This window comes from Accipiter gentilis, chromosome W (assembly GCF_929443795.1).
Source record: "Accipiter gentilis chromosome W, bAccGen1.1, whole genome shotgun sequence".
NCBI lineage: Eukaryota > Metazoa > Chordata > Aves > Accipitriformes > Accipitridae > Astur > Astur gentilis.
Genome location: NC_064918.1, coordinates 13,151,498 through 13,173,651, shown reverse-complemented (window position 1 = coordinate 13,173,651; position 22,154 = coordinate 13,151,498). Strand labels below are relative to the sequence as shown.

Here is a 22,154-nt window from a genome sequence, read left to right as displayed (position 1 = left end):
TTATCCTGAAATTGCATAGTTCTATTATATAGCAGTTACAGAATATGTAAAGGATTGTGTACAGTTAGCTAAGAAACACACCTTTAAAAATTAGTAGTTAAGGATGGCAGCCTTAGTAGCTAACTTATCACATGTGTAAGTCCATATGCAGCACATTGTTATATTGTATGTGAATTAATGGTTCCCTTAAAAAAATTGTGGGCTTTTTTTTTAAAAAAAACGGCAAACAAAGAAAAAAAAAATCCACCAAACACATACATTTCCTCCCCACCCCAAGTCATATTTTCTTACAAATGCTGTATTTTCTGGTTTTGCTTTGTAAATACTGTGCAGATCTGTGAAGTAGTTAAGTTGTATCTATTTGTATTAGGTGTTCTACAGTTCCCCTCTTCTAAAAAGCAACCACTAGAGAACTATTATTCTGCAAAATGCCTATCTCTGCAGAGGGTAGCTCATTTTTAAACCAGTAGCATAGCACAGTAATGAAGTTCCTGCTTGCTCTGCCAGGACTGTGTGCATCATCCATTAAATGTGTACATCTTCCACTGGAAGTTCATTGCCTTCATTGTTAATAAGTTTGCATGCTGTGCTATCATGTCCGGTTGTTTGGTTTTGTACTTTATAAATGAGATGAAATTGAGTGGAGATTTTGAGAACAATGTAGTTCATCATAGCTGTATTGTTTTAAATGTAATTTCATTTGAATCAGCCTTTATTTGAAAACGTTATGACTCGTAATTACTCAGAAAAGTGATGATATGGTGCCATTTTGCTAAGACCATGTAAAGCACTTACGTGGAAGCTTCCATTAGTGACCACAGGTATTTCACAATGGTGTTTCTGGAAAACAGATAGGATTTTTCTTTGGATTTTAAAAGACGAAGGTAGCAAAAGACAACTGCTGGTGTATGAAGCAGGATTCCAAGCTCAAAATAGATGACTGTGACTTAGATAAATTTATTGAAGTAAATGGTAAACCTGGATGTGATGGATGAAATTTTGTTTGCAAGCACTGTTAGTAGTATGGTGTGTATAAAAAAAATAAAAATAATTTTATAAATCTTGGCTTTCAGAATTAGAACAAAGGGAGGGGGGAAAGCACTTAAGTTGAAAACTAGAAACATCTGAACAATGCCTGAGAAAACAGTGAGATGTGGGTTCTGCCTACTCATTAGTTGCCTGCTAATTTCTTTGATTGCAATTTCAGATACATATGTTTGAACAAGCTTTAAATTAGCTGGCTAACAGTGGCAACCTACATACGGCTTGCATTCTGAAATGAGCTGACCATTTGAGTGCATTTACTCTGCTGCTAAGAAAGTAAATTCCGCAGTCTGAAGCATGCTTGTCATTGCTTGCTAGTGTTCTCCAGCCCAGTTACATGTAAGTCAATACCTGAAATTAATTTGAAACTCTGCAAATCTATTTGTTACATGGTAGCTTATCTGTGTTGCCCTTAGCTTGAACTGGTATTTTGTAATAGTTTTTAGATTTAGGGATTTCTGTGGTTTTTCTTCTGGTCTAATGTCCTGGGTTCAGCTGGGATAGAGTTAATTTTCACAGGAACCTGGGAGGGGGCACAGCCAGGACAGCTGACCTTAACTAGCCAAGGAGCGATTCCATACCATGTAACATCATGCTCAGTATATAACTGGGGAGTGAGCTGGGGGGAGCTCTCGGCTTTCGGTGGGGGAAGTGGCGGAGCGTTGGGTTCTAGGTGGTGAGCAGTTGCACTGTGCATCACTCGCTTTGTATATTCTTTTATTAGTACCGTTGTTGTTGTTGTAACTTCTCTTTTTGTGTTGTCCCAGTAAATTGTCCTTATCTCAACCCACGAGGTTCTGTTTTTTCTTGTCTCCTTTCTGATTCTCCTCCCCATCCCACCGGAGGGGGCTGGAGGAGTGAGTGAGCGGCTGCGTGGTCCTTTGTTACTGGCTGGGCTGAAACCACGACAGTCCTTTTTGGTGCCCAACGTGGGGCCCGAAGGGTTGAGATAACAATGGATCTGGCCAGAGCGTGTTAAAACAAATTTGTTATATGCATTTCTTTTATTGGTTAAATAGTTGCTAGTCACAATGTTGGTTCATTTGTTGACGTGGTGGCGTTGTGTAAGTTCTTATATGCTCTATGTATTCCCTGTGGTGATGTTTATCACCTCTGGGAGAGGGGTCAGGATTATCATTTTGCTAGACTGGGTAATGTCGACTTATGAAATGATTACATCACTGGTCATGAAGTTAAGCTGATATCTGTATGCGGCAGTGATATTATTTCCGTACTTCAGGCACCTTCTATCGGAATTTACTGGTAATCGCACCCAATCCATGGGGAAGTCAAGGGGGATACTTCCCCCCCCCCCCCCCCCCCCCCCTTGTTCACCTCCCTCTTCTCCTTCTGGCTAATTACAACAGCTTTTGAGAATTTTGAATATCCTTGGCATGCACAAGCGAGCATGCTGTTAGTGCTATGTCTCCTGAATGTGTTTCAGGTCTTGTTTAGGGCTACAAAAAAGTTTCTTAAGAATACCACCCAGAGATCTGCCCCAAGGCTGCATATTCATGGGTGGCACAGCATGTGGGAGGATATGGGCAGGTATCTAGACAACATCTCACCTCCAATGGTTTGGAGCTTCACTCCGGAACAACTACAGAACCCTCATGAAGTGGTAGAATATTTGAAAGGAAAATGCTGTGGCTATTCCAGAGACGCACAAATTACCACACTGTGCTGGGCCCTGGCCAGTATCTACCAAACACTGCTTGATATTAGGCAGCACCCTCAGGGGGAAGAGAAGGAAAACAGAGCGACAGGCACTGTGGCTACCCCAACCCCGGCGACAGGCACCGCAGCTGAACCAGAGAACCAACCTGTGCCAGTATCAGTCGCCCCTATACAGAAGAAGAAACACACAGAGAAATCAGTTCGCTTAGTGAGGGATGAAAGTGAACCAGGGTCATCATGAGAACAGGAGGAAGAGGCAGAACCTGAAATAATTACCCGATCTCTATCCCTGAGTGAGTTGTGCCACATGCAAAAAGATTTTGGCCGCCACCCAGGTGAGCACATTGTTACCTGGCTGCTCCGATGCTGGGATAATGGGGCCAGTAGTTTGGAATTAGAGGGTAGGGAAGCCAAGCAGCTGGGATCCCTGTCTAGGGAAGGTGGCCTTGACAAGGCGATTGGGAGAAAAACACAAGTCCTCAGCCTCTGGAGGCGACTTCTGTCAGGTGTGAAGGAAAGATATTCCTTCAAGGATGATGTTACATGTCACCAAGGCAAGTGGACCACCATGGAGAGAGATATCCAGTACCTGAGGGAATTAGCCATGCTGGAGGTGATTTATAATGGCCTGGAAAATGCGCAGTCACCCACAGATCCAGGTGAAGTCCAACACACACAACCCATGTGGTGGAAGTTTCTATGAAGTGCACCGCCAACCTATGCCAACTCATTGGCAGTAATGTCCTGGAAAGAAGGCTGTGGACGAACTGGCTGTCCAACTCCGTCAATATGAAGGAAGTCTCTCTTCCTCCCTACAGGCCTGTGTCTCGGCTGTAGAGGAATTGTCTCGGGAGTTCCAGCAATTCAAAGTGGATATGTCCTTCTCCCCACCTGTACAGGCCCGCATTGCAGCTATTAGGAGTGTGGCAGTACACTTGTACACTTCCCCCCTCTACCCCCCCCAGCCCTATCCCGCCAGCAGGAAACAAAACTTCTCCAGGCAGGGAGAAGGGGAAGGAAAAAATCCAACACCTAAACCCTAGAGGCTGCAGGTTGAAATTTTAACTAGCCAATCGAAACGTACCAGGTACACTGAGGTGACCTTCTTGGCCAATAGGGATTAAATGACCACAGGTCAGATTCGACAGGGGTATAAATGGGGTCCCGCCAGAGCACCCCCTTGGGTTAGGGTTACTGCCCGATGTAACTCCTCGAGGGAGAGAGCCCTCAGCTTTTAGGTGAGTGATACGCGCATTTTGGAGCTATCACTTTAAATCTTGGGGATTCTTGAGTCAGCTGTGTAGTATTAATTTTCTTTACATCACTGAGCCTGTGGTTTATAAAATGTTACTGGACTTCTAACTAACTTTTTACTGAAGAATAAATCTGAGTCTTAACACCTATTGGGTTTGGTCAGTCATGCATCTATAACACCCGGGGAAGGCTTTGTGCTAGAAAACACTGTGAAGGGGTCTCTGAGATTGGGTGCTATGAATGACAGTTTCTAGCACTGCAGATTGTTTTCAGTTTTATTAATCAAACTGGTATGTAGACATTCGTCTGATCACCCCGTGGGACTCGGCACAGGGTCCACCATACCCTGGGCCACAGAGCACTGACACCAATATGAGGATGCTGCAAATGGCGTTTATTCAACTGCGTCACGCCCTTACATACTGTCTGTCGGTCATCCCGCCTCCTTTAACCCTTCTCTTTCCGTACATCGCGAGATCTTCCGAGCGCCAATCCCTACAAGTCCCCCCTCACTATGGCGGATGACCGACGGTACAAACTGGCGTTACAGCTATAAGTGATCCCACCACCTCATGGTAATTCGTGTACTGGTGGGTACCCGCACTCTGTATAAAGAGTTTCCGCACGCAAACAGTCAGTGCTGGTATCCCACAACAAACCATAATAACCACCACCAAAAGGATTCCAAATAGGGTCAACGTTTTTCAGTCAATCAAAGACAGGAGCCATTGCCAGGTCGACGAGAGGAGATTGTCAAGCCACTGTCACCTGCCTCCTGTAATTGATTGGCTTTGTCTAAAAGCATATCATAGTCCCCTGCTTATGGGGTACACACAGCGGTTGCTGTAAAGTGGATCTGCGGTGTTCAAAACATCGGTCACACCATTTTGATGTTCGGCTGGTGCGTCTCCAGAGTTGTTGTCCACAGCGGTCATACTTGACAAGCACCCAAAGGTCACAACGACCACAGTGCAGGTACTCAGACGATCTTTTGAACGGCATCCTGCAAAATAACTCACAACAAATCGTTATTGACTGAGGTCTGGTTTCAACCACCGTACCGGCACCCAGCGCACACGTGAGTCTGGGTGCTCTGATGATTGTACTGCAGCATACCCTCTTCCCTGTGTCACCAAGCGCCACCCTCCTTCCCACTTTCCTGTTTCTGGGTCTTTCTTGTTGGGCCTCAACTAGTGCTGCTTGTAATCTGTTTGTCCAAGCTTCTTTCTAAATCAAGAAAAAGGTGTGAGTCAAAATCATACTGCAAAACTGTCGCGAATCCCAGGGAGTCAGTGAACCTGAAAAAACCACATCTAAAAGAGAGTCTGTCATGGGATGTCCTAAGCCGTAATCATCCACGGTCTTCTTCACTTGTTGCAAAAGCTTGCTATCTAACGGAGACCACTCCACCCCTACACCACCTGGACCAGCTCGGACTGGGCAAACTAAAGGGGGTCCTTCAAAGCGTATGCCGTCCATAACACATTCCTTTGCTACAATTTTCCAGTCTGGCAACGTGACCTTCGGTGAATCGGGAACTCCTTTCTGTTCCCCAGCTGCTTGTAGCAGCTGCCGCTGTTGCTTCACCTGCTCCTGCATCTCCTCTACTACTCGCTGCAACATCTGCAGCGGATCTGTAGCTGGGTCGGGCGCAGGTATTAAAGGCATAGGCGTTGCCTTTTCACTGGCTGCTGCCGACTGCACCTTACAGCCGGAGATAGCCTTTTGTTTTATCGCTGCGTGCGGCGGACAGCGGTTTCCGCCCACCAGTTGCCACGCCTCCTCTAACCGTTGAGCCGACCCCTCGATTGAGTCCGGCCCACTCTCTTCCTCTTCCGCTACGCGCGTAAGAGGGAGTGTCCTGACTTTCCTTCCTCCTTCCTTTGGCCGTGCTCCGCCTCTCCCGACCTCCGGAGAGACATCCGGGGAGAAAGCGGATGTCGGCGCCATCTTAGGGTGCGCTTGTGGCGCGGTTCGCAAAACACGTCCCGGCACCCAATCCTCCGGATCATACAGGGGAACCGCTCCCTCCTCTACCTGCTCCTTTTCTGATCCCTTCATCACAGCCCTCTCCGCCTCCTCTAGTCTCTGCCTCTCCTTCTCCCGTCTCCTTTGCTCAGCCACGGGTTCCTCTGCCTCCTGAATTAACTGTCGCTCTTTCTCCCGCTCCTCCTCTCTCGCCCGTTCACGCTCCCGTTCAAACTCCTCCCAAGGGTATCCCGGTGGTTCGGCCGGTGCCGACGGCTGCACTGGGAGCACCAGAGGCGTCTGCTCCGCTACCTCTGTCAGCCCTTCTGTCCGCGCCTCCCCATCCGCCTGCACGCCCCGATCCGCCTGCGCGTGCATCAATCTCTTTGCTTCCTTCCATGTTAAGCCCTCCTCCCGCACTTTCCTGAAAATCGCCCTAATCCGCCCCCACGTCTTTAACTCCGGACCATGCTGCGTCGCCATAGCCCGTTCCGCTAAAGCCGCGGTGCATTTCGGCCAGCACTCAGGACAATATGTCCCCCGGGCGCTCTATCGCTTCCTCTTTCAGGAGCCGCTCTAGGCAAGCTTTCGCTTCTTTTTGTCCCATAGGGATTTTTACCTCTCTAGAGCACGAGTCCAACACCTTCAGGACTCCTTCCATGCCTGGCCAGGCCTTCGATTACGCCCCGCGTAATCCGCCGATGTCCAATCACGTCGGGGTCACCACTTGTAGACATTCGTCTGATCACCCCGTGGGACTCGGCACAGGGTCCACCATACCCTGGGCCACAGAGCACTGACACCAATATGAGGATGCTGCAAATGGCGTTTATTCAACTGCGTCACGCCCTTACATACTGTCTGTCGGTCATCCCGCCTCCTTTAACCCTTCTCTTTCCGTACATCGCGAGATCTTCCGAGCGCCAATCCCTACACTGGTACTTCCACTGTAGAAAAAAAATAGGTATGGGGATAAGATTATTTCTCCCTATAGCCATGGAGTGATTTGTCTTAGTGACAGTCTTCTGTAAACAGTGCTCAGAAGTGACTGATGTAAGCCATCCCAAGTTTTATTGCCTACTTTCATACAGATCCTATCAACACAGTAGTAGAACACTGTTAACATCATTCAGGCAGTAGACACACGGTTCTTCAAGAAAATAATGCCATTGAGAGAGAAAAAGGAAACTCAAGAGACTGTGACACAGAGTCAAAAGCTCTGAGACAAGTGCCTTTTTTAAGTAGAGTGCTTTGATGAAGTGCTTCATTATTTTACAATTTTTGTAGCAGTAACTGGGGTTGATTCACACTGACAAGATCCCCCTGTGCTCTCTGCTTTCAAGAGGACTCTGTTCAAGTGCAGATGCCGTTGCACCATAAAGGTAGCTTTTAAGGTTGCCAAAGTACCCCAAAGGCTTAGGTTTTTAGGGGATTTATGGATATCTTGTGGTTGTTGTTATTCTATTTGGTAGTTAATAGAGTGAAAAAACTCTGGAATATTGTGGTCACTGCAATCTCCTGTTCCAGGTTGAGTGGCTGTATATCTTGTATCTGAAACATTGTAATAATTTTCAGTGCTCTCTAGCTACTGCACTGTAGTCTGACCTTAAGTATAAAAAGAAGTGTAGAAAAATATATCTCCGTGTCCATACTACATTAAAGTACGCAAGAAAAAAATTATCTACTCTGAGTACCAGAAAAAATAGGTATGTATTAACTTTGCTCTTTGGTGCTAATGTACTTCCTACCATAACTATACTCTTTTTGGTGTTACAGCTGACTCAGTAATGTGTCATGACTTGGCACCCACAAGTCTCTCTTTCTGGATTACCTACCTAGCTTTTGAGTCTGTGTTATTAGATACACTTTAGAAATGTGTTTACTGAGAAGAATTTGTTTTCAGGAACACACGTATGGAAGCACTCCTTTCATGAAACAGATTTGTCACATTTGTCTAATTCTTTCTCTGGCATCACACACTATGCTGCTGGCAACCAAGGTGATTATTTAGCCATAGACTTTATCTAGGCTCTATGAAAATGGTCATATCCTGACCATTTAAATGGTGACATACAGCCAGGTGTTATCCTTTGTTATTTGACTATAGGACAAATTCACTTACCTTTTGTGTTCACCAGTTTTACCTCATTGTTCATTATTGTCCTATATTGTGATGCTGGATGTTTTTTTAAACCCTCTACTACTGCTCAATAGACAGGCCATATTAGAGACTGAATATTACATTGGTTTCTCTGTAAATATAAAATGCTAAAACACTGTAACCCTGCAGTATAATACCCCATGCTATAAATCACTATGTTTATGTGCCTCCCCAGGCCTACAGTTAAGTATCTAAGCTTTTACAATGTGTAAATTCTCAGTAATGCTAACAGTGGTCATCTAGAGCTATGCTGACTAAAAAAACCCATTAAATAAATGAAAAATGCCATGGCATGGCACTTATGGTCCCGAGCCTTTATATTTGCGATTTCACTCTTAATGTAGCACACATCAACAACATCAACTATGGCTTTTTCTAACTCACTGACTCCCAACCATGGAAGAAACCATCGGACAAAACTATGAAAGGCAGTAGGCCTCCTTACTAAAGGATTCTCAACATCTCGTCTAATCTTTTGAAAGTGTGTTCTCACTCATCCTTTTGGTGGAGAACTGTGTATAGTCATATTCGGAACCACGGCTCCCAAAGTACACGTTCCCATCCAATTCTTTGGTAAAACTTTCCGGGCAGTGTCATTGCATAGCCAGTACCATCCTTTTCCTGCTGGCACTGGCCATGCTGTAGTATTAACAGAAGTTGAAGTTCCAATATCTATAGTTTTGTTACAAACTCTATGATTCCCTACGTACGTCCCATTAACACAGTCAATTTTTCGAAGTCCTTTAGGTGGATTACATCTCTGTACACACGTACAATAAGGCTCCTGGGCCTCAGGACTAGTTATTTCTAACTTCCAGACTTCGTCATTGTCAGTATACCATGTGCTACTTTCCCAAAGAGTGGCCCAGGAGTGATTACTTGGTATTGGAATACCAATTAGCGAGATCCCTTTTCCACCATGTTCTGGCATGTGAGTACATATCTGTCCTGGGTTCAGCTGGGATAGAGTTAATTTTTACAGGAACCTGGGAGGTGGGGGCATAGCCGGGGCAGCTGACCTGGACTAGCCAAGGAGCTATTCCATACCATGTGACATCATGCTCAGTAGATAAATGGGGAGCCGGCCGGGGGGGTGGTCTCGGTTTTCGGTGGGGGAAGTGACGGAGCGTCGGGTCCCGGGTGGTGAGCAGTTGCACTGTGCATCACTCTTTTTGTATACTTTTTCATTAGTGCCGTTGTTGTTGTTGTAATCTCTTTGTGTTTGTCCCAGTAAACTGCCTTTATCTCAGCCCTCGAGGTTCCAGTTTCTTTTTCTCTCCTCCGTCTCCTCCCCATCCCACCAGAGGGGGGCGGAGGAGTGAGCGAGCGGCCGCGTTGTCCTTTGTTACCGGCTGGGCTGAAACCACGACAATATCCAACAGTCAGTTCTGTTCAGGATTTGGGAAACATTTTGTGTCAAGGAAAAATGTGAGTTCAAGTTCCATCGAGCTTCATTTGAACCGAGTAATAACTCTGTTACCATCATGATCTGGAGAATCACAGACCTGTGGGTCCTGTAGGGATGACCGTCCATGGCCTCTCAGGTGCTCTCTTTACTCTTGAATAGTGGATCCAGGCCGGCTGTTCCTTGATCTTAATGGCAGTGAAGGTCGTCAGCAACACTTGATAGGGTCTGTCCCATTTCTTCTCCAGAGGTTGTCCTGAAAAAATCTTTACATATACATAATCACCCGGTTTAAAGGAATGGATTGGTTGATCTAATCCTCTAGCCCTGGTTCCTAAAACTTGTTTATTTATATTTTCCAACTGCTTCTGGAGGGATACCATGTAGTCACACAAATACCCAGCACCCAGTTGCATTAAATTTTCTCCTGTAAATTGAAATTTATATGGTCTCCCATACAATATTTCAAAGGGACTTAAATTCTCCTTTGTTTTTGGTTTCACTCTCATTCTAAGCAATGCCAGGGAAAGAGATTGGGGCCAAGTTAGATTAGTCTCTTGACCAATTTTTGCTATTTGTTGTTTAATTAAGTGATTCATCTTTTCAACTTGCCCACTTGCTTGAGGTCTATATGGGGTATGTAACTGTCAGTCTATCTTCAAAGTTTTGCTCACCTGCTGTACTATTTGGCACAAAAATGAGAACCTCGATCAGAAGATATTGTTGCTGGAATTCCGAAACGAGGAATAATTTCATTCAACAATATCTTAGTTACTTCTCTTGCTTTGTTTGTTCGGCAGGGGAAAGCCTCTGGCCAGCCTGAAAATGTGTCAGTCATGACTAACAAGTATCAGTACCCCCCTTCTCTTGGGAGCTCCGAAAAATCAATTTGCCACTGTTGTCCTGGATAATTTCCTTTGCCAATTATCCCTAACTTTATTCGCCACATTAGGGTTATTACGTAAACAAATTTCACACTGTTGAGATATTTGTTTCACCATTGTATACCGATTGCGTCCTATTAATTTCTGATTTAAGGTTTTGTACAGGGCATCCGCTCCCCAATGCGTCTTATTATGTTCAGTTAAAACTGTTGTCCATATTAAATTGGATGGTATTACTATACAATTATCTGCTAAATGAACCCATCCATCTGACTCTACCATCCAGATCTTAAATTAATTTTAGGTCTTCCTTTGAATAATTTGGTTTCTGATTTGTACTTACAGTTTGGATTTTACCGTCTGGTATTAAGGATAATGTTTCTGCTTCCACTTCTTCCGCCACCTGCCTAGCCTCATAATCTGCTAGTCGATTTCCAATTTCTGGATCTGTGTTTCCTTTTTGGTGTCCTCGACAATGCATGATAGCTGTTGGGAATTGGCTTGATGAAAAAGGACATGGGTCTATGGAAAAGTTGTGCGAGCAGAGTTCTGTGTGAAAGAATGTCAGTTTGAGCAGCAAGATTAGGCCTTGGCCGAAAATAGCTGGCTTTACTGGTAGCAGGAGAAAAACAGCAGCTGGTCTTGCCGTTATCAGGAGAAAAATAAAAAACAGTGTGACCTTGGCATAACTTCATAAGTAACTTTTGAAGAAGTTCCCATGAGAAAGTTACGGAACACGCATAGTTGCAAACCACAAGTGGGTGTGTTTTAGTAATGAATAAACATTAGCAATGTACCAATCATATTAGGACTAGTAGGCATAATTATCGCAAACTGTATAAATATGAGCTATCCATGCAAATAAAGTTGAATCACTTCTATCACTCATATTGGGTCGACTTATGTGCATTCCTCTGCCGCTCCAACAAATGGCGCCCGAACAGGGACCGAAGAACGGGGACCGAAGAAAGGGGAATTGGAGCGACGGACACTGAGAAGCACTGGTAGCAGCGACCGGGGGGCAAAAGATTAACCGAATGCTGATCGTCTTGGTTGGTGTGTTAACTCTCGTGCCTGGACTGTCCAAAAGGGGTTCGCCGTCAGTGAGGGCTACTGGAAAAAGGCTGCAAAGACTTTTTAACCGAGGTGCCTTAATCAAGGTAGCACCAAGGAGTATAGAGAAGCCGGCCGGCAATGGATCAAGAGGTAGCCCTAAAATTATTACAGTGCTTTTTAGAAAAGCGGGGGGTAAATTGCGTTAAGCAAGTTTTGGGATTAGTTGCTTTAGGTCGTGTTAAGGGATGCTTTAAGAATCCGGATTTATTATTTAAGGAGAGTGAATGGCATAGATTAGGAGACGTATTATGGGATATGGTAATTGATGATGATAAATCAGCTAAAACACTAATGAAGCAAGGACAGAAACCTTTCAATTAGCGTGGGTACAGCTTTTGAGCTTAGTACCTGGAATGCTATCGGAACCTCCCTATGGGATGAAATTAGTGACGGGTCTAAAGAAGTTAAAGGTCTTGCAACTTTATGGAAATTGATTAAGACAACTCTGTAAAAAATGAAAGCAGATCGTAAAGCGGCTGCGTCTGCTTTTGCTGCTCTCTCTCTCCAACCGCAAGCGAAAGGGAAAAGCGGGGAGAAAAACATAATGCAGCGACAGAGACTTTTTGGAGCTTGTTCGCCTGCTCTTGTGCCCTTGACTTCTGCTCCACCCCCTGGGACTGCCGATATTAATCAGCCATCTGGCAGTTCCCAAGCCTCCCTAACAGTACGATTAAAGGAAACTCTACAGAATCAGGGAGTGAGTAAATATCTGCCTACGAAAAAACAGCCCCCAGATACCACCGTTCAACATGAACAAATTATACCTAGCATATACCCTGATTCAAATAATGCAAACAAGGACTTGGCTACTCTAATAATAGAACAAAAAGAGACAATGTTAGAATTGTTAAAGGAAATGTGAAAAAGAGACGGGGAAACCAACCGCACCCACGATAGATGCGGAGCCGCTTGTAATAGCCGCTTGTAATAGCTGCTGCAGAAGAAAGGCAGAGACATTGGAGGGGTGTAATAAAATATGCCATTATAGAAGGGACTATGCTCCAAGCATTCCCAGTCATTGCATCAAATGGACAGAAAAAATGGGAGGTGTTTGACTGGAAGGTCATTGAGAAATTAAGGAATGCTGTGAGTCAGTACGGAATCAAATCTGCATTAACTCACCAAATACTGCAATTCATTTTTTCTGCTGATACGCTGATACCTCAAGATATTAAACAGCTAGCACAGTTGATTTTGACACCCGCCCAAATGTTAGTGTTTTTCCAGCAGTGGGAGACGTTCTGTGATAGGGAACAAGCAACATCATGACAACAAACAGATCCCCTATGGGGAGTAACCACGCAGATGCCGATGGGTACTGGACCCTTCGCATCAGGGAACGCTCAGTTACAATGTATCACTGAGGTTCATCATCTATCACAGATCTTGGCGTATCAAGCTTTTCTTACCGTACCAGACAATATGTACAGCCATGCTTTTACCCAGGTGAAACAGGAGAATACAATTTATGACCACCCTGACATGAACGAGGGCATGAAAGAAAACATGTTCAAAATACTCGCTTTTGAAAATGCTACTGAAAAGACACGCAAAGCATTGTGTAATTTGCCGAAAAATGCAGACGTCGTTGATATGATAGAATACACGGATCGATCAGTGGACTCACAGAAAGTAGCCTATGCTGCCACAGCTCTACAAGGAGCTACAAAGAAACACAAGGCCAGTAAGACACCCTTGGTCAAGTGTTCTAACTGTGGCAAACATGGACACATTAGGAGCAAATGTACAGTTACTGCTAACAGTAAGTGCTGCAACAAGTGTAAGAAAGATAACTATACCACCAAGAATACAGGAAGAAGAGAAACTTTACACCGACCGCGAAGGCCCCTCGCGCGACGACACGAATGCAAGGGGCTTGAGCTGCCAGCCCTCAGGCAGCCTCGCAACCACCAGATCCGCCACCGCAGGAAGCTCCGGAGTGGATGTGGAAACCGCAGTCAACATAAAGGGACCATTGGGGTTTGGACTTAGTGCATTTTAAATGGGGCAATCTTCAACAGCTCTAGAAGGAATTCTGGTGCTCCCAGGGCTTATTGATGCAGATTATTGTGGGACTGTGAAAATTATGATTCATGTTTTAATCCCTCCTGTTTCTATTCCTAAAGGTACCAGAATAGCACAATTAGTTCCATTCAGGTCGTGTGTTCCGAACCCAGGTGAAGTACAACGTGGAGATGGTGGATTCGGCTCCACAGGGAAACCACAGGTATACTTTGCCATGGACACAACAAGAGGTAAACCAGAAAAGGTAGTGCAATTGGAAGGGCCCGATGGAGTTGTCGTCAAGAAACCGATGACAATCAATACAGGAGCTGATGTTACGATTATTTCACGATGCATTTCGCCTCCATCATGGCCATTGATCAATCCAAATTTTGGTATTGCAGGGATAGGGGGCACACAAGCCACCTTAGTAAGTCAGCTACCGATTACATTTGTGTTCCCCGATGGTGAACACATTACGACATGTCCGTATGTCATGACTACCCCAACTGAATTGTTTGGCCTCGTAGGCCGTGATTTATTGAGCCAAATGAAGGCAATGTTAGTGACCCATCCTTTTTAGGAGCGGTCACTGAGGGGTAGCCAATCCTGAAAATTAGCTGGAAAACAGATGACCCTGTTTGGATTGATCAGTAGCTGCTAAATTCTGAAAGGCTGCTAAAAATACAAGGGTTAGTTGAGGACCAATTGAGAGCGGGACATGTTGTCCCTTCTACTAGTCCATGGAATACATCAATATTTACCATTCCCAAGAAAAGTGGGAAATGGAGACTGTTACATGATCTCAGAGCTGTGAATGCGGTGATGGACAGTATGGGAGCCCTGCAGCCAGGTTTGCCGTCTCCAGTTATGCTTCCAGAAGAATGGAATTTGTTAATTATAAATCTAAAAGATTGCACCCAGATGGCGCTGAACGGTTCACCTTTTCGGTACCATCGATTAACAAGGCAGAGTGCTATAAGAGATACCATTGGGTCGTGTTACCGCAATGAATGCACAATTCCCCCATGATGCGTCAGGTGTATGTGGCCTGGGCATCAGAGCCTGTAAGAAAGCAGTTTCCTCAGTAACTTGCCACAGGATGAGATTTTAACTCAATTGCAGGACATCTTAAGCCATCGCGGAGTAATAATCATTCCTGAAAAGGTGCAAAAGGCAGCACCTTGGAAGTATTTGGGGTGGCACATAAATGCTAGCAATGTTAAACCTCAGAAGGTTCAAATAGCATGAGAAATTTCAACGTTACATGATGTCCAGAAGCTTGTGGGAGATATCCAGTGGGTGCGGAATCTTTGCGGTATCACTAATGGCAATATGATCCCTCTGGTAGAACTATTGGGTATGAGAACACTGTGCAGATGAGAAACGGGAAATGACAGAGCTGACCAATTGGTTGCAGCGCCATGGAAGCCTCCTCCAGGGAATCGTTTTCAACAAAGCACGGCAATCACATGCGTTCTTGCACCAACCCGCTAGGATGTTAGCAAAGCAATTTGACTTACCACTTACTGATGCCCAAGGTATCGTTAAAGCATGCCCTGATTGTCAAAAGGAAGGGCTGGGCTTGGGCTGTGAGGTTAACCGACGAGGTCTTTTGCCATTGCAGTTGTGGCAAATGGATGTCACCCATGTCACGTGGTTTGGTGCAAAGCGTTCTGTGCATGTGTGTATTGATACCTATCCTGCTGCCATGTGGGCCACGGCACAAACTGGAGAAAAGGCCTTACATATTGAATGACATCTTCACGCTTCTTTTGCAGTGCTGGGTGTGCCTAAAGAAATTAAGATGGACAACGGCCCAGCCTATGGTTCTACACGATTTGCTCGATTTTGTAATTTGTGGGGAATTCACCATGGTACCGGTATTCCACATCTTCCCACAGGACAGGCTATTGTCGAATGGGCCAACCAAACCCTAAAAGAACATGCTGCAAAAACAAAAAGGGGGAACCCAGGGCTTACTCCCAGAGGAACGATTGGCCAAAGCCTTATTTGTGCTAAATTATCTTAGATTGACAGGTGATCACAAAGACCCACCAATGGTAGTGCATCATGTTCTTTTACAGGCAGAAAGGACGCAACAAAGTACAAGAATCATGGTAATGTATAAGGACCCAGAATCCGGGAAATGGTGTGGATCAGCAGAAGTAAAACTTACTGGGAGATCCCGGCTAAGTGGGTCAAGCCATGGCTTCGCACTGATGCTGGACCCGGAATTGTCCCAATGGCAACTGGCACGGCACCGGCAGGTGCTGGAGCCACTGATCTGACAGATTTCGACTAATAGAGTATCGCTTGTAGAGGACTTAGAACAGTGTGCCTTATTGTATATAGAACTTGCTTTAGGTAAAAAGTGTGTTAAGCATAATTTCATTAAACATGGTGTGATTACGGGAAGACAGTGTGGGGTAAATGTAAAAGTTAGTTAAAGCCAAAATCAGGGGTAAGGTCTATTTCCATTAATAACCTGGGAACGAGGTTGATTGTGTTTCCACAGATACAGGCCCATGACGGACTCCTGTTCGATTTGCACGACCATCATCATCTGGAGCATCATAGATGATGTGGCAATATGAATACTACCTCAGCCGAAAACTAATGTATGGGTCACCTTGGCTAACATAACAGGTCAAGATTCTCTGTGCATCGCAACTGTATCGTAAAGCCCACGAACCAATAGACAAGATGGCTATGACTCGTGCAGCGCACCTGGCCAGCGAGCACATGCGTCATAGATTGCAACCGAGGCGGACTTTTGGCACCCACTGGCCACGTGTGCTAAAACCCATTCCTCTGCAAATGTATAAATACCGGGATTTTCCGAAGAGCATCGGGCTGGTGTACGGTGAGGCCATCGTTGCCTCCGTGGGGACGCCCACGGAAAGCTGGCACCTACTGATTGCTGGGCTGAGTTCGTGGAGCAAGATGGCACAAGAATGTACGGATGGTTCATTTTCCTCATAGTCCTCATGGTCTGGGTATTTTCTATTGTTGGCACGAGGGCACGGGTGTAAATGCTACTGAAAAGTGGTATTTTTTGAATATGAGAAAAGGGGGGTAGGGGCAAGATCTCTCAGGGAAGCAAGTAGCATTTGGTAACGTTTGTTTCATTTTGGGTTAGCATAATCTTGTTTCTACATGTTGGTACAAAGGAAGACGTTTCTCGTTTGGTTAGTGAGTGTATGCGTTGTTTTGGGTAAAGGGAGACGTCCCTCATTTTGCATACATGTTGGGAAACATAGGGACATGTCCCTCGTTTTGGTTAGTGTATGAAATGCCGGGTTAGGAAATTCTTTTTTGGTACCGAAATGGGCGCTACTGCTTCCCAGGAGACACCCCTTTGTTCTCCTCTAGGATGCATCCTAAAACATTGGAATAAATTTGGTGGGGATCCCATGACAAAAGATAAATTGAAAAGATATTGTAATCAGTGGTGGCCACAATATCATTTGGAAGATAGCGAGAAGTGGCCTGAAAAAGGATCTTTAAAATATAATACCATTTTGCAATTGATGTTATTTTGTCAAAGGACAGAAAAATGGGATGAACTTCCATATGTGGATTTGTTTTTCACCTTAAGAAATGACTGGGAGATTAGAAATAAGTGTGGTTTGGTGGATTCTAAACATCAAAATGGAATATATCTGGTTAAAAAGAAAAACAACAAAACCCCCCACAAAGCTACAGGCTTCCTTGTTAGCCACTTTGGCAGAAAGACAAAGGAGAGGTAGAGGAAGAGGTGGAGGAAATTCACCAAGTGGATTTAGGGGCTGAGGAGGCAGCTGTGGAAATTTAAGGGGGAATTGGTGCGATACCCCTTTAGGATCTAATCAGTGCGCATATTGTAAGCAGGAGGGCCATTGGAGAAAGGAATGTCCATGCCTTTCAAATAGCCAGGAAAGAGGAACAGGGGAAGCCGTTAGGGTCATGACCAAGATTGGGTTGGACTGAACGGGACTGGAGGAATCTATTAAAGTTTCCCTAGCTGATCCTCTGGTTCCAACGAAGCTGGGTGTGGTGGGTTGACCCTGGTTGGATGCCAGGTGCCCACCAAAGCAGCTCTATCACTGCCCCCCCACCTCAGCTGGACGGGGGAGAGAAAATATAACAAAAGGTTTGTGGGTCAAGATAAGGACAGTTTAATAGAGTGATAGCAAAGGTTGCACGCGAAAGCAAGGAAAACCAAATGATGTTATTCTCTACTTCCCATCAGCAGGTGATGTCTAGCCACTTCTCGGGAAGCAGGGCTTCAGTACGTGTAGTGGTTGCTCCGGAAGACAAAATGCCCCCCTTCCGTCTCCCTTTACTTAGCTTTTATACCTGAGCTGACGTCATATGGTATGGAACATCTGTTTGGTTAGTTTAGGTCAGCTGTCCTGGTTATGTCCCCTCCCAAGATCTTGCGCTGCCACAGCCTGCCATTGAGGGGAGGGCAAAAATGTTGGAGAGACAGCCTTGATGCTGTGCCAGCACTGCTCAGCAGTAGCCAAAACAGTGGTGTGCTATCAACACCTTTCTAGCTACCGATGCAGAGCACAGTGCTATGAGGGCTGCTATGGGGAGTATTAACTCCATCTCAGCCAGACCCAATACACTACCACTTCATGAGGGTTCTGTAGTTGTTTGGGAGTGAACTTCCAAGCCACTGGAGGTGAGAAGTTCTCTAGATACCTGCCCATATGATCCCACATGCCGAGCCACCCATGAATATCCAGCTTCGGGGCAGATCTCTGGGTGGTACTCTTAAAGAGCCTTTTTGTAGCCCTAAAGAAGACCTGAAACATAGTCAGGAGGCATAGCACTAACAGCACACTGGCTTGCGCATCCCAAGGATATTCAAAATTCTCGAAAGCTGTTGTACTTAGTCGGAAGCAGAAAAGGGAGGCGAACGGACAGGGGGGAAGTATCCCCCCTAACTTCCCCATGGATGGGGTGTAATTACCAATAAAATCCAACAGAAGGTGCCCAAAGTATGGAAATGATATCACTGCCTCATACAGATACCAGCTTAACCTCATGACCAGTGATGTAATCATTTCACAAGTCGACATTGCCCAGTACAGCAAAATGATAATCCCAATCACTCTCCCAGAGATGAGATACACAACTACAGGCAATACATAGAGCAGATAAGAGCTTACAAAACGCTACCATGTAAACAAATGAAACAACATTGTGACTAACATCTATTTATCTAAGAAATGCGTTTGACAAATTTGTTTCAACACGCTGTGGCCAGATCTGTCATTATCTCAACCCTTCATGCCCCACTTTGGGCGCCAAAAAGGACTGTCGTGGTTTCAGCCAGGCCGGTAACAAAGGACCACGCAGCCGCTCGCTCACTCCTCTGCCCCCCTCCGGTGGGATGGGGAGGAGACGGAGGAGAGAAAAGAAAAAGAAACTGGAACCTCGAGGGCTGAGATAAAGGCAGTTTACTGGGACAACACAAAGAAATTACAACAACAACAACGGCACTAATGAAAGAATATACAAAAAGAGTGATGCACAGTGCAACTGCTCACCACCCGGGACCCGATGCTCCGCCAGTTCCCCCACCGGAAAACAGAGACCACCCCCTGGCCCCCTCCCCATTTATATACTGAGCATGATGTCACATGGTATGGAATAGCTCCTTGTCTAGTTCAGGTCAGCTGCCCCGGCTATGCCCCCACCTCCCAGGTTCCTGTAAAACTTAACTCTATCCCAGCTGAACCCAGGACAACAGGAAATTCAGTTTTTAGTAATAAAATGGCAAGATGTACTTCGTGAGATCCCAATGGATGTGATCAACAAAATAGCAGCTATGTCCCCACTGACTAATAAAAAGGAAACACAGGCCTTCTTAGGTGTTGTGGGTTTTCGGAGAATGCATATTCCAAATTACAGTCAAATTGTAAGCCCTCTCCATCAAGTGACCCGGAAGAAGAATGATTTTAAATGGGGCCCTGAACAACGACAAGCCTTTGAACAAATTAAATGGGAGATTGTTCATGCAGTAGCCCTTGGGCTTGTCTGGTCAGGACAAGGTGGTAAAAATGTGCTTTATATTGCAGCTGTGGAGAATGGCCCTACCTGGAGCCTCTGGCAGAAAGCACCTGGGGAGACCTGAGGCCGACCCCTGGGGTTTTGGAGTCGGGGATACAGAGGATTCGAGGCTCGCTATACTCCAACTGAAAAAGAGATCTTGGCAGCATATGAAGGAGTTTGAGCCGCCTCAGAAGTGGTTGGTACTGAGACACAGCTCCTCTTAGCACCCCGACTGCCAGTGCTGGGCTGGATGTTGAAAGGGAAAGTTTCCTCTACACATCATGCGACTGATGCCATGTGGAGTAAGTGAATTGCACTGATCACACAGCGGGCTCGCATAGGAAACCCCAGTCGCCCAGGAATGTTAGAAGTGATCATGGACTGGCCAGAAGGCAAAGATTTTGGAATGTCTCCAGAGGAGGAGGTGACGCATGCTGAAGAGCCCCCGCTGTATAATAAACTGTCAGAAAATGAGAGGCAATATGCCCTGTTCACTGATGGATCCTGTCGCATTGTGGGAAAGCATCGGATGTGGAAGGCTGCTGTATGGAGTCCTACACGACAAGTCGCAGAAACTGCTGAAGGGGAAGGTGAATCGAGTCAGTTTGCAGAAGTGAAAGTCATCCAGTTAGCATTAAACATTGCTGAAAGAGAGAAGTGTCCAGTGCTCTATCTCTATACTGACTCATGGATGGTGGCAAATGCCTTGTGGGGGTGGCTACAGCAATGGAAGCAGAGCAACTGGCAGCGCAGAGGTAAACCCATCTGGGCTGTTGGGAGCTGGCTTGCTGAAAAGGGACATGAGCCTGTGGAAAAGTTGTGCGAGCAGAGTTCTGTGTGAAAGAATGTCAGTTTGAGCAACAAGATTAGGCCTTGGCCGAGAATAGCTGGCCTTACTGATAGCAGGAGAAAAACAACAGCTGGTCTTGCCGTTATCGGGAGAAAGGTAAAAACAGTGTGACCTTGGCATAACTTCACAAGTAACTTTTGAAGAAGTTCTCATGAGAAAGTTACTGAACACGCATAGCTGCCAGCCACAAGTGGGTGTGTTTTAGTAATGAATAAAACATTAGCAATGTACCAATCATATTAGGACTAGTAGGCATAATTATCGCAAACTGTATAAATATGAGCTAGCTGCGCAAATAAAGTTGAATCACTTCTATCACTCATATTGGGTCGACTTACGTGCATTCCTCCGCCGCTCCGACACTGGGCTGCCGCACTGTGGCAAGATATCGCTGTTCGGATAGAGAAGCTAGTGGTAAAAGTACGTCACGTAGACGCTCATGTACCCAAGAGTCGAGCCACTGAAGAACATCAAAACAACCAGCAGGCGGATCTGGCCGCCAAGATTGAAGTGGCTCAGGTGGACCTGGACTGGCAACGTAGAGGGGTGAGCTATTTATGGCTCAGTGGGCCCACGATACCTCAGGCCATCAGGGAAGAGATGCAACATATAGGTGGGCTCGAGATCGAGGGATGGACTTGACCATGGACGCTATCGCGCAGGTCATCCATGAATGTGAAACATGTGCTGCAATTAAGCAAGCCAAGCAGCAAAACCCCCTGTCGCATGGAGGGCAATGGCTGAAATATAAACAGTGGGAGGCCTGGCAGATTGACTATATCACACTCCCACGAACACGCCAAGGCAAGTGCCATGTGCTTACAATGGTGGAAGCAACCACTGGATGGCTGGAAACATACCCTGTGTCCCATGCCACTGCCCAGAACACTATCCTGGGCCTTGAAGAGAAAATTTTATGGCAACATGGCACCCCAGAAAGAATCGAGTCGGACAATGGGACTCACTTCCGAAACAACCTCGTAGACCCCTGGGCCAAAGAACATGGCATTGAGTGGGTATATCGCATCCCTTATCATGCACCGGCCTCTGGAAAAATTGAACGATACAATGGACTGCTGAAAACTACATTGAGAGCAATGGGGGGTGGAACTTTCAAGCATTGGGATACACATTTAACAAAAGCCACCTGGTTAGTTAATACTAGAGGATCTGCCAATCGGGCTGGCCCCGCCCAACCAAGAGTTCCACATACTGTAGAAGGGGATAAAGTCCCTGTAGTGCGCATGAGGAGTATGTTAGGAAAGACAGTCTGGGTTAGTCCTCCCTCAAGCAGAGGCAAACCCATTCAAGGGGTTGTTTTTGCTCAAGGACCTGGGTACACCTGGTGGGTGATGCAGAAGAATGGGGAAGTTCGATGTGTACCTCAGGGAGATTTGATTTTGGGAGAGAATAGCCAGTGAATTGGGCTGTATGATATTTAAATATGCTAAATAACCTGCCAATGCATGTCATTGTATCTATAGTGTCTATATGCCATATCAAGGGTATTATTGTGAGAATTATCCAAATGACTACAGGATGGACTTTTGAAACTGAGCCAAGTACAACAGCGATAGAACTTGAACTGGCACCCAGCAATTTCCTCAAGATCAACATCTTCGACCTGCAGACCAAGGGCATGAGTTGCACCAAATGTACTAGCCACAAGTTCCATAGACAACATACAACGACCCAACATCTCACACCATCTCTCTCTTATCCTGAAGAACTGTTACAACAGAG

At 45.6% G+C, this 22,154-nt stretch overlaps 3 protein-coding genes and 1 long non-coding RNA gene across 5 annotated transcripts in view; 3 read left to right on the top strand and 1 right to left on the bottom strand.

The window, feature by feature from the left end:
• The window catches only part of LOC126035315 (translation initiation factor IF-2-like), a 307,625-nt gene extending 300,863 nt beyond the window's left edge, over positions 1-6,762 (bottom strand). The window contains exon 1 of the mRNA XM_049793797.1: positions 6,013-6,762. Coding sequence (XP_049649754.1) covers positions 6,013-6,426 — 414 coding nt within the window. The 5' untranslated portion in view covers positions 6,427-6,762. The remainder of the gene's footprint in view (positions 1-6,012) is intronic.
• LOC126035258 (splicing regulatory glutamine/lysine-rich protein 1-like) overlaps positions 1-22,154 on the top strand; it is a 134,849-nt gene that overhangs the window by 66,908 nt on the left and 45,787 nt on the right. Inside the window, exon 12 of one of the 2 annotated variants that reach the window (XM_049793617.1) lies at positions 1,208-1,613. The exons of the other annotated variant lie outside the window; for it this stretch is intronic. Within the exon in view, the coding sequence (XP_049649574.1) occupies positions 1,208-1,237 (30 nt within the window). The 3' untranslated portion in view covers positions 1,238-1,613. Of the gene's footprint in view, positions 1-1,207; positions 1,614-22,154 lie in introns of those variants that run through there. 2 annotated transcript variants of the gene reach the window in all.
• Positions 11,354-20,143, top strand: LOC126035415 (uncharacterized). The gene is made up of 3 exons (XR_007504914.1): positions 11,354-11,599; positions 13,636-16,472; positions 19,588-20,143. It is a non-coding gene; the product is annotated as an uncharacterized LOC126035415 (long non-coding RNA).
• Positions 20,932-22,154, top strand: part of LOC126035366 (uncharacterized protein K02A2.6-like) — a 146,358-nt gene continuing 145,135 nt past the window's right edge. The window contains exon 1 of the mRNA XM_049793903.1: positions 20,932-21,896. Within this exon, the coding sequence (XP_049649860.1) occupies positions 20,969-21,832 (864 nt within the window). The 5' untranslated portion in view covers positions 20,932-20,968 and the 3' untranslated portion in view covers positions 21,833-21,896. The remainder of the gene's footprint in view (positions 21,897-22,154) is intronic.